The sequence below is a fragment of the Lottia gigantea genome, assembly GCF_000327385.1.
Source record: "Lottia gigantea unplaced genomic scaffold LOTGIsca_2, whole genome shotgun sequence".
Classification (NCBI taxonomy): Eukaryota; Metazoa; Mollusca; class Gastropoda; family Lottiidae; genus Lottia; species Lottia gigantea.
The window spans coordinates 7,025,086-7,043,717 of record NW_008708400.1 but is presented as its reverse complement, the minus strand read 5'-3'; the positions used below and the strand labels follow the sequence as shown (position 1 = coordinate 7,043,717).

The following is an 18,632-nucleotide window of genomic DNA, read 5'->3' as shown; positions in this document are numbered from 1 at the left end:
CCTTCATTACTCAGTAGACATTCTACAGATCAAACTTGAATTCTTTTTTTAATGAAATGGCTTCAAAACCTTTTTTTCCAGAAAGACATCAAGATCTTTATTTCAGACTGAATTACTGATAATTAACATCACAATCCAGCACATCAAAGTGGCTCAAGCATGTTTCCCGAAGTATCAATGAATTTCTAAAAGCACTTGTTAACTCCAATAAAACTAAATATGTAAAGATCAATGACTACACAATCTACAGATCAAAAAATTGTGGGTCTAATCCGGTAACACATAGAAAGTAGGTTACTGTATTCACTCTGTGTTATATTATACATCATTGGTAAAAACAGATTATGATTCATCTAATATAACAACATGATGTATGTGTATAAGCTACAGTGGTAGACTCTATAGCATCTGCTAAATTTCACAAACAAAAGCCAGTGCTTCATATTGAAGGTTTAATAAACTTAGGAGAAGAGGGTTTCCTAACATTTTTTAAGAGTATTTGCATCAATTTGTACCATTCAATTTTCAGTCATACGTCTTTAGGTCTTGCAATTTCACTAAACTATGCGTTTTATGATGTCACTTTATACAAACTGACTCACAAGAAAAAATTCCTTATAATATCTTTTAAATCATACTTAAACATCCAAATTACCGAACACAATGGAACTACCAAATGTGAAGCACTTCTACTTTTATGAAATGAAACTTTACATGATTATAATTAGCACCCCATGGGTTTTAGATAACACACTGTGTATCTCCTTAACATGAATTGATGAATACAGACATTGTAACTTACATTTTACTGATTTTACAAAAGATGTGCGAGCCTGATATTAACCTCAAATTTATACCTGTATTGAGTTTACTCATCATGCTCAATATATGCTTATTATATAGGACCTATCCTTATATTGGAAACTTAACCCCCCATGAAAAAGCAAACTGTTTGTAACGATTTTATATCCTTAACCTGTGTTTGCAGCATTAATATACCCTGTTGATATCAAATATTACAAAATCATTAATTGACATTACTTTTCTTCACATGCACTAATTCGTCCTTGTATACATTTATATTAATAATTGATGGATATTCAGCATCTGACATACTGACCTCATCTCTTTGCCAATTATCATATATATTTCTGATTGTTAACTATGTATTATTCAAGGAAACTGATATAAACCGAAAATGCTTCGAAGACAATAATGAAGGCCTTCCCTTACACTTATAACCCAATCCAAGAAATTGAAAGCCTATTAACAGAAGTATTCTAAAAGGGATTAGGCATAACACTGCATCTACTACATAATCAATTATCTTACCATATAGTTTAATCAAATCAACTTTTGATTAATATCAACATTATCTTTTCTATTCATAGAAATGCTTTTTGCTGGGAGTGCGAAAAACGCCAATAAATGATTTTCATGAAAGGACAGGTATATAAAAAATAAGGTAGGGACAGAATTTGATAGTTGATTGGATGAAAACATAAACGCTCATAGTTTAGCCATGAAACAAATACACATCTATTTAAGAATGCATCTGAGCATCAATCAAGAGACATGACATGTATCAGGAATAGTTCACAGACGATTTCTACTATAAATGGAACCATAGTTATATGAACTTTGAATCAATCAAAATCACAGAATTTCAGATTTGCAAACATAAAAGACATAAGCAGGATAGTAAAATATGCAACTCTAAAGACAATATATAGTGAAAAGTGACTTTGAACGGATGAATATAACATTTTCAGATTGAGTGGAGTGGGTTGGGCTTCCAAACCTGCAGTTCACGACATATAAAACCTACCGCTTTCAAAGCTGCCAAACGATCCTTCGTCATTTTTCACATTCAACTCAAGTCTTGGGCAGACTAGAAATTCAAAAAGGCTGGAATTATTTTTCTAGGCCATGTAAAAAGGGTAAAATTAACTTAAACACAAGGAAAAATGACAGTTGTCGGTGAATCGATACTATTTTAATATTATCGAGTATATTTAGGATAGCATTGCGCATGATCAGCCTGGTGTATTCTATTTCCGGTAGCATAATATTGCTCGTAGCGCCATCTGTTATAAAGGGGTGTAACGGGCACCTGCTGATATGGATGTTTCAGACAACATATAATGTTTAATACGATAGACTTTGTTTAGAATTAAAAGCGGTGGAAAAGCGGGTCTTAAATGTAGCCAAAATTTAAAGTTCATTTACTATAGTTTTGGGAAATTATAAGTCTATAGATGTAAATGTAGGGTACGTAGGCAGCTTCCTTCCAGAAATTTAAATCTGTACAGTGGTTTCCTACACCTACCATTATCAAAGGCCGTTTTCATTAGCCCACATGCACATGTGCAGAAAAGTAGGATTTAAAACTCCGTCAAAAAACTTTATACCTACCAAAAAGCATAACGAACTTTACATAATCTTTTGAAATAGTTTTGGCGTTAAAAAATCAACGGCTGAAATTTGTTAGTTAACATTTTCAGATACGCTGAGGGGCCACGTTTCTCTGAATTTTTGTGTAGGTCTATATAGTTGTCATAAATGTAAGCCAAACAAAAAATGTAAGTGTATGATTAATGTAAATGTATATTTTCTGAATAAAATTTGTCGGTGGAATCGTTCGGAAATCAAATTTCGTAATAGCCCGAAGATGTCACTAACTATTTGAATCGTTCCCTGGACTGGGCTATAAAGTTGTTTTCTAACATTATCATTTCAACTTCATAAATCGTTCCCTCGAAGACTATAATGAAAGTTACATCAATTGAAACCGACCCTTAAAGTTCCAGACTTTAAGCCTACAGGGAGAACTTTTGGATAAACCAACTACATACAAACTATTTCAACTTCTGGACTAACCATACAGTAATCTATGACTCAAATTATCCCATTTTGTTGCTATATTTAACAGTATTTCTTGCAAAGCATCAGGTATTATCAAAAGATACTATTCAGATTTACAAAATATATCCCCAACTATTTTTAAAAAAAAAATTAGTTACAGCTTATTCTAAAAACAAAAATTTACATGATATACTTATCCGTGACATCGACGATGACGAAATTCCACATAATAAATTGAATGTGTTTTTATTTTCATATGTCTATATTTTCCAGGTAGTCAGTAATCGCTTTTCTTTAATATTTCAGAATTTTTTTTCGTTCATTATGATTAGGCTATGATTTTGTTTATCCACAGCGAGCACCTTTCAACATTTAAAATAAAAAGCGAAGTCCTGTTTTATTAGACTATCATCATTAGTGCCATTGTCGATTTAGGTCTATGTATAATCATATACATACGGTGACGTATACGAACCACAGTAAGTATATATAAGTAACTGGTTTCTTTTCAAATAAAATCATCAGGAGTAGGCCTACTAGAACAATTACTTCTATATATGCATTATTTAAAGTTTTTGCCAGATATCTGTGATTCCTAAAGCTGTAATTATAGGAATGCCGAACCGTATATGAATATGTCACTATCGCAAGACGCATATGCTGCTATAATGCTATTTAAAGGGGCTTTTGCGATTGTCAAAAATTGATGTCCAAGATGCTCATAAATAGGTCAGAAATACTATTTACAATCTCTTTCACGTATGCAAGGTGACAACATGGTTTTTAGGTTCTGTTTTAATTTTTCTAATGTATATCATATGTATATCATAAAATAGTTTTGGTGGATGCAGTAGGCTACTAGGCTATAAGTTAATATTTTATGATCGAAATGAATATTGTTAATCAATCTATTACCATGTGCTCCTACAATCATTCCGATAGATTAGGCTAAACCGATAGTAAACGTATGAGATCTTCCATTTACAGATTCAGGGAGTAACAAAGCAAGACTTTTCGGGTGAAAATAGAAATCATTAGTCACAGTTACAACACAGGAAATAAATAATTTTAGAACACACCCGAGCAAAGCGTAGTTGGTATATGCATGCTCTATATGATTTTGCCAGAAGGTAAGCCATATTATATTTTTTCTGAAATTTTTTCACATTGTGTGTCAGAATATTATCCCAAAGTTTTTTTTATATCCCACAAGGAGTAGCAATATAGTGTTTATCTATGCTATAATGAAACTCCACACCTGTTCTATAGCCTCCATTAATGATAGGCTACATGAGTATATTTTGCTATTCATAAAATGTCATTACTAACCCAGTGAGCATATTACTAGATCGCAATTAAATGACAAATTGTAATTTAGTCATCAGATAAGATTATTACGACCACAGTTAATTTCTCCATATTCAAGGGGCACAACTCGTTGTTCAATGAAATTGCGCGCGAACAAAGTTGAACCGGTTCGAACTGCCTTACTACTTCCTTCAGCGCCATATTGTCACTAAGCACAGAGATTGGTGAGTTTCATGCGAAATAAATCCGGTTCAATCGGACCATTTATCACATTTAATGAATTAAATAATGGAATAAATTGTATAGATGAGATATTGAACTGTTATTTTGTATGATTATTTCACTGAGAACATATTTCCTTTGATTAATTATAACTCAATACAAATGACAACAAAGAAATTTTCTCTCGCTTCAATTTAATTTTGTGATATTCTAAAGAGAAATATTACGAGTAAGATCTATATAGCTATTAGTTGGTGGGGAAATGTATTGTAAATGAATGTACGACCATTAACCTACTCCTTTGTGGAATAGGCATTGTCCATGATAACATCGCAATTTTATTTTTAATCGATTTGTAAAATGGTTCATATATTCAGATCATGGCCATGGAAATTTCCATTCATTCAGAACTTGCATGGTCTCTTGGTAATGAGCTAATGGACTACTAATTCCCTATTTTTAGAATCATTTTACAATGTTATTGTTGAATAATGTGGGTTCATCCAGTAAATTGCAGTCAGAACTGGACAAAAAATCTTGTGACTGTGGTGAAATCTATAAACTTATTCAATATCAGTAGGCCTATGAGATCACCAAGCAAGATTCAATCATATGTTGAATTTTTAATGATCATAACAAATATCTGATTTTTCAGAATTGATTTTGAATAAAGATATCAGAACGTTAACAAGACACAACTATGGCACAAGTAGTAGAACCCCCAACATTCAAGGTACAGTAGGAAAATTTATTTTTTATACAGTTGAAGTTAACTTAACCAGGTACCGGTAGTCTCTGCTTTCTCAAAAGTAGAATAGCTTTGACAAATTTTAGTACAGTGGGGTTCAAACTGGACTTGTTAAAAGATGTGACTATACTGTATCAGGCATACCGGTACTGTGGTATTAGACACTTCTTTGAGAAGGCCACCATAACTCTTTCAATATTGACATAATTTGCAATTATAAATTACCTGTAGTCAAAATAGTGGAATTGAAGTGAGTTTATAAGAATAATTTTTTTGAATTTCAGCTTGTATTAGTCGGAGATGGTGGTGTTGGAAAAACAACTTTTGTAAAACGTCACGTTACAGGAGAATTTGAAAAGAAATATGTTGGTAAGTTAGCATTGAACCCTATCCTAAAAATATGGTTTTACCTAACAAGTTTTGTTTTATGTCACAAATGGTCTACTTTGTACGAACAATTGCTGATAAATCTAGTATTTATGTACCATGGCTTAACTTGTCTTATGGTTAACAGTCAGTATCATTTCAATGGTATTATTGCTACCAGTATCCTTTATCACTCATCATATGTTGTCTTGTTTCACAGACATTCCCTTCAAATCTGTCATGAGTTTTCATGAACACTGGTAAATTTGATTTTATGGTTTTTTTCTTTGTGAAACTGTGCCCAGTATTCTGTCCTTTTCATATAAAACTAAAAATAACACTTCTACCTTTCAGCCACATTGGGTGTAGAAGTAAATTCTATGTTGTTCAACACAAATAGAGGCCATATTAAATTTAATGTATGGGACACAGCTGGTCAAGAGAAATTTGGTGGTTTAAGAGATGGATACTACATTCAAGGTTTGTTAATAAAATAGTTGAACAGACAAAATGCAATGTCATTCATCAATTATTGTCTGTCTATGAACCATTTGATTAGATGACACAAAGAAAACAAAGCCCTGTGAGCTTAACATTTGAACAGGACACGGCATTCCCCTCATTTTCTCAGCTAAAGTATGTAAACTAGATTATCGTTTCTCCAGGAGGTCTGTCATTGTTCCGAATTTCCAACTTTTGTATTATTTATTTGAATTTCAGGTCAATGTGCTATCATTATGTTTGATGTAACATCAAGAATCACATATAAAAATGTCCCTAACTGGCACAGAGATTTAGTGAGAGTTTGTGAGAATATACCAATTGTTTTATGTGGTAATAAAGTTGATATCAAAGATAGGAAAGTAAAGGCCAAATCTATTGTTTTTCACAGGAAGAAGAATTTACAGGTAATTCTATATTAAGATTAATTCCTGCAGGATTTGAAACTCCATTCATTTCATTTTATATGCCCACATGAAAAAAATAAATTATCTTGCCTGGCAGGCTATCTTGTTTTGTTTGTTTGCTTGATTGTTTTAAACTGCAGAGGTTAATGCCCTGATCATTTTCATTCCACACTGCATCTTAAGTGATGAACACAGGCCCAATTGTTACAAGCTGTGAATGGTTTATAGAGTAGGTTAATGCCCTAATTATTTCTGATTGCACATTTAAAGGTGTTGATCAGGTGTTATACATAGAAATGTAAGACCTAGAAATGATAACCCTTCAGCAAGAATCGGCAATTGCAATTTTTATGGTTTCAGCATCCTGTTGAAGTGGTTTGTGTGCGATCTGTCAGCTTGTTCTACATTTTTATTTTAGAAATGATTGTGATAGGTTAACTTTTTATTTTGTTTTCAGTACTATGACATCAGTGCTAAAAGTAACTACAATTTCGAGAAACCATTTTTATGGTTGGCCAAGAAATTAGTGGGAGATGCAGATTTAACATTTGTTGAAATGCCTGCTTTAAAACCACCAGAGGTTCAAATGGATGAAGCTACCCTTAGACGATATGAAGAAGAACTCAGAGTAAGTATATTGTTCAACTTTCAAAATGAAACCCAATTCTGTTCTTATGCTCAGCAAAGAAGGACAAAATCATCATTCTTGATGAAAAAAAGAACTGTAGATGACATTTTAGGATTTCTAGGCTTTTCTACCAAATTTTGCAGCTGTTGGCGCTGGCCTTGTTTCAGTCCTTTTATAAACAAAGAATGTTTGCTATCATTAACCTAGACTATTTGTATCAGTTACAAGAATCTCTCACGATTGCAGCTTGTGTCGAATCATGCAGGCTAAAATAACAGAAATACATCAAATTTGGATGATAATGTTGTTAACACTTGAATCTTTTTCTCTTTGCAGGATGCAGCAGAAACAGCTTTACCAGATGATGATGATAATGATCTTTAAATTATAACCTTGGCAACTAACGAACAATTTTATCGGAACATTTTGGCTATCCTTTTCAACTAGTGAGACTAATTTGCTGAGGGATGGGCAATTAAAGTGACTCTGATCTCAAGAATTTTCAAAATCAACTCAATACAAGTGCTGTGACAATAACTTGAGAGAAGTTGTGCTAACATAAAAATCGGTTCTAAGGTGCGTTAAAAAAGGAACCATGTATAAATAAAAACCCGTTTGAAATGGGTTGAGATCATTAGGAAGTGTTATAAATGTTCTTAAATCCATACTAAAAGTGCTTATTAATTGTGTGTCTCCAGGTCTCTGTTTTGATACAGTTAAAGATTGTATTGTGACTGCATTGAAATGAATTCACTGCATTCAGTGTATTGGTTAGAAGTAAATCATTGTATCATGAAAATTGAGTGTTAAATAATATTTTTTGTTAATTTTGTAAACAAGCTCTAATTTTGTAGGAATCAGATATTATTTGGAGTCCTTGTCCTTTCAATGATGTGTATTCTATTTAAAAATTATAAATAAAAGTTCAATCCTGTACATTTCAAATTAGCTGTTAAAATTAACCATTACAGACCTGTCTGCTTTCTCACAAATTCAGATCAGAGCCCATATTTCCTAGATGAAATTGCTTGTAAAAATATTGTGAAATGTCATGTTTAGGTGCCAACAAAGTTAAAGGGTTCTTAGAGAAAGGCACGTCCACCATGTAAGCATCAGAATTTACATCCAAGATTGCAATGGCTAAACTTTAGAATTCACTAGATCCACTGATTTTGCAGGCTATCAACAGCTAGGGGACCGTTAGAAAAAGTTAATTGGTGCACCAATTAAGCTCAGATTGTTGAAAATTGTACAATAAACCTCTTGCCTCATTCTTGAGACCAGAAGAGTAGGATGTAAAACTCCATTCATTTCATTCTTGACACTGAAAGTGATGTTCATAAAGCAAATTATCTCATCCATTGTTAAGGAGGTGATGTCATATGAATGAACATAGCCTATGTGACATTGCTCATCATGATAATATCAATCGTTTAAAAAAGAAAATGAGTAAGTGGGATTGGAGAAGGTGGCGTTTTACTGCAGTGACACCATGTTACCTTTGTATGTCATGTAATGAGCCTCGTTCTGGATTCAGTATGGCCGAAAAAAAAAAAATAGATTGTATTTTCTCAGTATCAAAAACTTGATATACACTGAATGAATTTGACGGCAAAAGACCAAACCATTCAAGTAATAAACAATTTTAATATTAACAAAATACATCAGGAACATTGCTAATCTTTGAAAATATGTTCAGCACTTAACACATGCAATTTGAATCACTGGTATGACATTATAAAATACAGTAAAAAGTTGCATGTCTAGTTGTTTTAATCAACCATTTGATCATACCTGGCATTGTTTGATCAAAGAAAGTGCCAAGTATTGGAACCTTAATCTATAGGTAACTTTTTAGTCAGTATAAAGGGATACACAACAGACAAGGTTCTCATCACCATCTACAAATAGTAAACAATGTTAAATAATACTGTTATGGTAGAGAATTATCATGGTTATTTTCCTAGAGTTACATGCATATAAACACTATATATATTGAAACCTGAAGACATACTCGTATACTTTCACATGGAATTATTCCTGGCAAATCACAATATTTTAGTCAAACAACCATTTTTTTCTTGAAAACTTTGAATGGTCTGTAGCTTGTTTGGTTTATGATGATATTTATAAAGATATTTAAGACGATTCCACACTGACTGACACATATTCTCTAATCTCATATCTTTTATTCCATTATGTTTAGCATACTGATACACATTCCTGAAATATTTAAAAAAGATACATTTTTATGTAAAGATCTTAGGATTAAATCTTTTGAACCATAATTTATAGAAATTCATAGACAAAATACAAGATCGACTATTGAATCTGTAGATATCAATCTTGGAATTAAGCTTAAGGAAGTCATGCGTGTACATGCCTTGACTCGCAATTTTATAATCCTCTTTATATCATTTGAAGCTTTCTTTGACTTTGAAAATAAACATAAGTTAAAACCTTACCAAACAATCTTCTTTACTAGTTTTAAATGTCCCTGCTGTAACAAACTCTGGGCCCAGAAAACTCGACATTTTGAAGCCATGATTGGGTCGGACATTTCTATAGCCAGTTTCAGTTGATATTTAGAAATTTTACCAGCTTTTTTGGCCTGAAAATGATAAAGTTCTAATAGTAAAACACAGGGTACAACAAGTACATACAATACATTCATAAGCATGCTACAACAGCATATAACAAGCAGGACTGCATATGCAGAAGAGATATGAAGAGTATTTCTTTAAAGACTTACACAATAAGTAAAATAGTCTCCTAATGAAGAATAACCACCACCAAGTGTTGATAACCAGGCCATATTCTCTTCTAGTTCACATCTTTTCCGTACTAAATAATTTATTCTGCTAAACCTAAAATATATGATATCTATAGTAAATTACTAAAAACATTATTCTACTAAACCTAACATATATGATGTCTGTAATTTATCACTAAATTGCTTATTCCTCTAAACCTAAAATATATGATGTTTGTAGTAAATCACTAAATTACTTATTCTTCTAAGACTAAAATATTTGATGTCTGTAGTAAATCACTAGACATAAAATATATGATATCTGTAGTAAATGACTTATTAACTTATTCTACTAAACTAAACAAATATGACATCTGTAGTAAAAGTAACCATTTATTATACATACCAAGCAAAATCTATTTTTTGTTTCGGCCAAACAGATACAATATCAACACAATAATCTGCATTCAAATATCCACAACCCTTGTATGATTCTGTCCATTTAGTGCATTCAGGTCCATAGATAAACCCAAAGTGTTTTTGTAAAAATTTCCAAAATCCTTTTCGAAATTTTCTATCCTTATTTAAATACCTTGACACAATAGCTGCCAAATGCGCATCCATCAGTAAAACACATTTTTTCATTGCGTTCAAACACAAAAACAAAAGATTTGCTTCTTCAACAATAAATATATTAGAGGAGAACACTGATTGGATAGTTTTAATTTCATGGGGAGTCCTAAACTCCTCCTCTTCCACATTCCACCATTCACAATGAACATGATTGGCTATTAATTGTTGCCGTGAACGACTCTGAAATGACTGACAGCCTTCACATGATGAAGTTCCTTCATAATCAAAATGTTCAAAGTTAAAAATAACTTGAACAACTGAATCAAAGTCGACTTTTGATAATTCTTTGGTGAAAATATAACAATCTAATAATTCATTCACAGATCTAAATGAAATCACTATATCTGCCATTGTTTTCCTGACTTTTCGTCATTGGTAAAAACTTCATTACAATAATTTCTCATCTTTTAACAGAAATTAAGCAGAGGTTGGATGTCCTAATCTTCTCTTATCTGAAAAATTAAAGATTTATTGAGCATGAACTAGTAAGCTAGATTTATCTGATACTTGGTATCTGATGTTACTGGAAATACTGGGATAAGAATGGCGAAAGGTTTATTATTTGGCAGTTTCATCATTTAGAGATATTAAGTGAGAAGTTTTCCTCTTGAAAGACCAATTGTTAGGTATTATAGGAATTGTAAAGAGATTTTCTAACTTTTGTATGTGTATTCAGGACACTGATAGCATATCATATCATTTTCTTCTTAGTAGGGCATTAGTGCTCTAGGCTAGGTGATACTTACAGTTTTTAAAGGGTTTGTAAAGAGGTTTTCAGCTTTAAAACATGTTGGATAATGGAGTTTAATTTTCAGGGGCACAGTGACGTACGCAGGATTTATTTAAATGCATGCTACTGAATTTTCCAGTCATCCAGCATGAATATGCGAACGAAAAAATTTGCTACGTGTGCACCTTCGTAACAACGCTTCTGTGAGTGGAGATGGGTCCCCAAACAAACTTCCTGTCACTCAACCTTAAATAGTTCAAATAGTGTGCCACAGACGCAAAATTTCGGCACTCTGATGTTCTCGGATGCCAAATTGTGCCTATTTTTCGTCCAATACAGATACTCTACTCAACCAAGCTTGACCGTTTGTGGGGGGGACACAGGATATCATGTCCCCCCCTCCCCCGCCAGGTCTGATGGGGGGGTTGTGTCGCCCGTGATCTGCACCCATGTTAATATTTGACATGTGTTTTTATGAGCAAGGCAGTCTAAAGAGTAAAGTAAATAGACTACTTACCTCACTCCTCAGGCTTTGACACCAGACTAAAAATCTCACTTGGGGCACTTTCATAACTTACTCACCCTATTTGATATACAAGAATGACACAGCATACTATCATTTCAGATAAAAAGTAAACCTAGAACATTTGATAACTCTGAACCACTGGGGTTTATGTAAGATAGGTCATTGAACCGTAGGACGTAGGTCTGGTGAGCATTGCCTCCGAAGTGCTGAAAAAAAGTCAGGTATGGATTATCTTCCCTTGTCTTAATTACTATAACACTTGGCTTACGTTTAAATACATGTGCATTATTTCAAATCCGATTCAAAGTACGTTTTCTTTTTCACGTAATCAAATGTTCACAAATATGTAGAATATATTTAGGATCTTTCTGAAATACATTTTCGAGAAATTTTATGCAAAAAAAAGATTGCAAAAAGAGACATAATGATTCTCAATGTTGAGTCAAAGCTTGTACGCCCACCAAGTACTATCATTCTGTGTTCAAACATGGTCGCTAACTCAAACCCTTCGTAAGTAAAGTTTAATTTCTTAGTTTTAATTACCTATGGATTTGTGTAAGACAGTACAAACAAAGAATTAAAAGACTGACTGATTCTCTTATTAAACTATGGTGGAAATCCTATAAAAATTCATGTGAGAAGAAGATGGAAATAAGATGACAGATTGTAAACAAATCAAAAATGTTTTCCCTCAATTTCTCATCACTGAAGAAAGAATGACTAATTCTGCACTGTAAAGCAATCAAGACTGTGTCCACATGGTACCACTCAAACTTTAGTGAAGCAGAGCGAGAATAAAAGATTCTTTAAGGGGCCGCTAATCAAATGAAGCAATATAATATTTTAAATTCATTTTGAATTTGACATTTTTCTTGTATTGGACCTTTGGCTTTGTAAAAACACTCAGATGACAGATGGCTATCTGAATCTGCTTTTTTTTGGAATTTATCAGTTCCAAATACCAAATCATGTTCAAGGCAACTGGTTATTAAGTAGTAGTAAAATTTTTAATTCATGTGTTAATAAAGCTTATATTTAACCCATCTAATAAGTAAAACAATTCAACACATTAAACTTAAGCTACCGTAATACTAATTTTGCTCCAACAGTTCCACAAATCAACCGTATTAAGAAGACCTTAAATTTCTTCAAGGTCCAACCAGATTTATAAAATGTCAAAGGAGAAATCTGTACTTTATTTATTCTTATTTAAGGTTGACAAGTAAGCGGTAAAGAAAGAGAATCAAAGTGAAAAAATCGAAAGGTTTATAATTTAAATGTAAGGTTTTAAGATATGTGATAGGGAAGAGAATAAAATTTATGATATCAACAGATCTTTATAATGGATGATCGTAATGATATAGGAAATTCTAATTTTAATCCAGAGGCTGATACAACAATACATGGTATGTTATTTATTATTCTGGTTTGATAAGCTCATTTTTTCTGGTGCCACATTTGGAATAAAGATCTTGAGTTATTAGTCATTAGAGTGACATTCTGAATACATCCATTATTTGATGGTTAATTTATATCCAAATATGAAGAATTTTTATGAATTTGCTAGTTCACCAATCTTTCTGATTCTGAGAAATTGAACATGAAGAAAAATAGATTTGGGATTTGACTGCTACAATTCAGGATCTGTTGACAATGACATTATGGTTATTTTCAGATTCATCCTTGGATCTTTTAGAACAACAGCAAGCGATAGAGCAAGCTAGGTTGCTAAACAGGTTCAGAGAATTACGATCATGGCAACAGAAACAACAAGAACAGTTGATGTTACAACAACAAACACAGTTAGAGCTGTTACGAGAAGAACAAGCTAAAGTCCAAAATGCTTTGAAATTTCAGAGACAGCAGCAATGGGGAGCTGGCACAGGTATACAGTCGCTTGATTTGGATTAACTAAAATCTCGCATGTGCTTGTGCTTCCACGACAAGATTATTGTGTTCTCGACAAGATTTATAATATCAAACAAGATTGAAAGTTGTCTCCTATAGTTTTATCCTCTGCAACAAGACCGTCATCATCCAATCAGATTCATTTTTCTTTTAATTGCATGCTCCGCACGTGATTATTGACTTGGTGGAAAATATCCTACTGGAGATTTTTGTCTCCTTGTGTGCCTATGCTGGTCGGTTCTGTACCTGAACCTTTAGTCTCTCAGGTTTGGCTTCTGTTTGCATGAGGCTCTTTAGTTGAGGTTTTCTTGTTCTCCTTCCTTTTTGTTTTCAAACATTCAGTAATGCCAATTATTTTTATTTTTTTTCAGTGAAAACAAGTTCTTTGTCCATAAAATCCTCAAGCCATGGTGAATCAGTCAGATTTGATTCTGGTATTAGTGAACTAGTCAATACAGTTATACCTAAATTACCTCCAAAACAAAATGGTGTCATACCAGACAACAAACAGGTAAGAATTTGAATATTAGAATATCCAGGAATGAAGGTCTATTTGTTAATATGTTTTGAAAAAGATTGGATTTGTCTTTGTTGTCTGTATATTTCAGAATTTTTTAAAACTAAGATTGCTCTTCCTCTGAATAAAATTGTATCTTCAAATCTATCTTAACCGATGATTTAAAGAGTTTTACATACATAATGCTAATGTATGTTAAGAATTAAAAGTATAAGTTTAGTTCAGTCCAATAGCTCTTTTTTTTGTTACCACAGAAACCTGTTATCATGCTTTGATTTTTCCAGCACACTCTGCCAAAGCCAGTTATCTTTGAAGAATCACCAGAAATAGAAGAAGACAACTACACCAATCCTGACTTATTCAGTAACCCTGGATCTATGGATCAATTGGACGATGGAATATTCCAAGCATACGACACAGGATCAGAGCTCAGTAACCCATCTTCAGCTCAACAGCTAACACTCCAGAATCTCCTCCAATCAGCATCACCAGAGACCTTAAAAGCCATGTTATCCATGATACCACGCTCACGATTAATGGCTGGGGATGCAGAGTTATCTCCCAGAGCCAAAATAAGACATGCCGTCCATGGAGCATCACCAAATACTAAGACAAGGGAGGCAAATCCTTCTCCAGGAAAGTTCAGAGATATTAAAATCTCACCTCGTCAAAGACTGAATAAATCTCCATCTCCACGTTCTAGTGGAAGTGTAATTACTGAGTTAGATCGGAAAGGTGACATAGTGAATGGGGTAACACAACAAAATGGCTACCATATCAACAATGCTTCTCCACGATTACGCGACAAAGCCAGATTTGATGATCTGGAATTACCCCAGAATGTGAAGCGCCATCTATTTACAGAGGATGATGACGACAAAGATTCCATTGATAGCGAAGTGATAGCAGCATTAGATGAAATGAATAGAAAAAATAATTATTATCAGAAAATAGCTGCCAGTGTGCCAGTTCCGGAAACAGAGCATGACTATGAGCAGGATCAAGAAGGTTCAGAGCCTGAATCTCCAAATGTAAGTATTGTAGAACAGGATATTAGAATGATTCATGAATCCATGAATGATAATATGTGAACTGTGTGAATTTTATGTTATCTGTTTGACTTTTGTAGATCAATGACGTGATAAATAGATTTACAAAATTTTCTATTGAGCAACAACTGTGTAATTCATTGAATGATGTTAGCTTATCTTTCCATCTTCAAGGTTATTTTGTTGCCTCTTATGGCAAGATTAAGCTCATGTAAAGATTGAATTCATAATGATTGAGAACATACTGTAGCTGAGTTAATGAGAGCATTGTAATCTTGACGTCAAGTCAATGTTGATCATGCATTTTAAGTTGTCTTTGAGAAAAGATCAAATGACCAATGACCAGGAGACACGATCCTCATTAACCACAGTTACTATTCTTGTGAACTATTTATGTTTTTTTCTGTTTTGGACGGAATCAACTGTTTAATGACTAGTCTTTGGATTGTAATTTAAAGTTTGAATATCTTATTTTCAGAATAACCATAAGTTTGCTGTGTCTATAGATGATAGACCTATTAAACCTGGTTTAGGGGTTGGAGGGAAGAAAACTTTTGAACAGTTATTAGAAGAACAGTTATTGGAGGAAGAGAGAAAGGTAAAACTGGAACCAATTCAAATGACTTTATTGAGCTACTATTTTAGTTGCTGTGGTTGGTGTCTTGAGTGAGGCATGCAAAATTCTTCTTGTTCGAGTTTCAATAGCTAATAAATGATTATATTTATATATATGTATTCCATTTGAACCTCTTTCAGCTATTAAAGTATATCTTTCTTGAAAATTTGAATCTGCATTCAAATCCTTGACTCCCATTGAAACTGTGTAACATTTTGATAAAACATTTTAATTTTCAAACTTTAGATATTAGAAGAAGAAGTAGTTGAATCTCCAAGTAGTAAAAAGAAGCCATTTTTGAAACGTGGGCAAGGTTTAGCCCGATTCATGGGAAATAAAGCAGCCAAAGAGACCCAACCAAAACCTAAACCAAAGCCAACAGAGGTGAAATTTAAACAGCCAGAGAAACCGGCTACTGTCAGTAAGGAGAAACGTAAAAATGATGTAAGTTGTATGAATAATACTATATTTTCACCATATTTTTGTGTATTTAACCAGCTGTGTATTATGCAGTAATTATGTGAAATAACAAGAAGTGACATCAGGACTTGACAATACAGAAATGTCAGGTGGCAGAGCATTTCAACTTGAGTTGTTTTAAAATGTCCAAATAGCAGTGATTTATTATAGTTTGATTTTAGGACAAAGGTGTTTGCTGATATTTCTTGAATTAATAATTTTTTCTTTCTGCAGTATAAACTTTGTACACAGATTACTGAGAGTGTCGGTGTATTGTATTTTCTTTTCCTTTCAGCCATCTGCTGGTCCACTTTCAAATACAGCTAAATCAAATCAAGTTTCCAAACCAGGAACCAAACCCAAACCTAGCCAATCAGTGCCTAAGACAGTTTCTAGCCAATCAAATAATCCTTTACATTTAACTCAGACTTTAAAATTAAATCCAAAATCGGCTCCTAAACTTAATAGCTCAAATGTGCCTAAATCTCAAATGAGTTCAACAGCTCCAAAGCCTCAAATAAGCTCAAATGTTCCTCAAAAGACAACAACAGCATCGAACATCCAGGCTTCCATTTATTCCAATCAAACAGCTCATGACAATCAAAGTGCTAAACCTGGAAAATTTCCCACAAATCATAGTGAAACTAAGGAAGTGACATCATCAAATGTGAAACCTAATCTAGATCCTTTTGATGATGATTCTTCATTTGCTGAAGCTGTTCGAACTCGGATTGCTAATGAAGGAGTAAGTACAAAATAATTCTTATAGAAATATTGTGAAGTTTGGGCCAGTTATCTAAAACAACTTTCCGTTCTCTTTATTTATAATTTCCCAATCTTAGATTTGTCCATATTAGGTAATTCATATTAAGTTAGCATTTTTTGTGTCACCAATATTTAGCTTTTCGAAATGTAGTACTTTTCATTGCTGCAGCCATAGAATACTTAGTTCTTTGATTCAAATTTTCATCAAAACTCATCATTATTTTCAGAAAGAACAAGAAGAACTAGCCGAGTTTGAGTTATTAGAAGATTTTGCTGACAATGCTTCATTTTGTTCCAATTCTTCTATAGTAGTTAAATTATTACAGTCAGATAAAAACATCAAATCAGGGGTCAGTTTCAAATGATTTAATTTTCAATACTGTTATTATATTCACAATTATACTGTACATTACTGAAAGTATATCAGAATTATTTTAAATTTTAGTAATTAGAGTTGAAATTCAAAAATTAACAAGACTTAGTTTCATCAATTAAAATGAAGAGTATTTGGTTATTGAATGTATTCTGTATATATTTTTTTTTCTAGGAACCGTTAGTGGGTCTGAAGAGTATTTTAGAAGCAAGACAGAAAGAAAAGCTTCAAAAACTGTAAGTAATTTGATAGAAATCAATTCATTGCATTCATAATTATTCAATTCAATTGACTTATCTCAGAAGATGCAAATAGGTAACAGTAAGCGTTATTTGTGAGGTTTCTATGCAAGCTCTGCATTCAATTGCAAATAAGATTTTTTTCTTTTTCTCATCTGCACCTTTTTCCTTTTTGCTGAAGCATTAAAAAGAGTTTATATGAATTAACTCCTCATGAGATATTTTGTCATGTTTTCTAGACAACAGATACCAGAGCAGTCAGCCCCTGTGGTTCAGGTAGAGGAGGAGGAGAAGGATGAAACTATAGTGGATGAAAATATAACAGACATTACATCAGATACATTAACAGACTCTGATTCTTCTATCAGCTCTGATAGTGCTCTAGATGACCAGGATATCCAATTCTTAACAGCAAAACTAAATCTTCATCAAAACCAGGCATTTACCAACACTAATCAAAACAGTAACCAATTTCAAAATAAAGGACAAGAAAGTTTAGATCCCATACCATCTAAATCTTTAACGCGTAAAATCGCTTCTCGAGATGGCGTGCCATCAGTGGGAACATCAACCTCATCAGCTGATATGAAAACTTTGCTTCAGCGATTGACAGCTTCCAAAGGACCTCATATTGGTTCTCTGATGAATAGTGTTAGTGTAAAACCGTCTTCAGATTCTGATGACATCAAAATTAAGGATCTGGAAAAACAAGAATCAGACAGCGAAAGTGAGGAATCGACCAGTGAAGAAGATGATGATGATGATGATGATGATGATGAGAAAAAGACCAATGATTATGTAAATGATTTCGATGATGAAGAAGAGTGGATTGATAATGCTCCAAAACCCAAAGCTACAGGTAAACACTCCTTATAGTTCATGCTTAGTGCCAGTCATGTACTGGTAAGTAGAAATGAAAGAACATGCTTTAACTAATAGTAATTTTTGCCTTTTTGACACCATCTTATCATTTGTGGTTGGACTATTTCTACATTTCGTGTAATGTTGTTTATTCCTCAG

At 33.1% G+C, this 18,632-nt stretch overlaps 2 protein-coding genes across 2 annotated transcripts; one reads left to right on the top strand and one right to left on the bottom strand.

Moving 5' to 3' along the window:
* Positions 1-5,421: 5,421 nt before the first annotated feature.
* On the top strand, positions 5,422-7,429 carry LOTGIDRAFT_104069 (hypothetical protein; the record flags this gene model as incomplete). The annotated part of the gene is made up of 5 exons (XM_009053570.1): positions 5,422-5,512; positions 5,864-5,989; positions 6,230-6,417; positions 6,875-7,045; positions 7,382-7,429. Coding segments are annotated over 5 exons (624 nt in total), but the record flags the coding sequence as incomplete, so codon positions are not given.
* Positions 7,430-9,093: 1,664 nt separating this feature from the next.
* Positions 9,094-9,905, bottom strand: LOTGIDRAFT_103988 (hypothetical protein; the record flags this gene model as incomplete). The annotated part of the gene is made up of 3 exons (XM_009053569.1): positions 9,094-9,268; positions 9,511-9,656; positions 9,798-9,905. Coding segments are annotated over 3 exons (429 nt in total), but the record flags the coding sequence as incomplete, so codon positions are not given.
* Between the last annotated feature and the right edge of the window lie 8,727 nt (positions 9,906-18,632).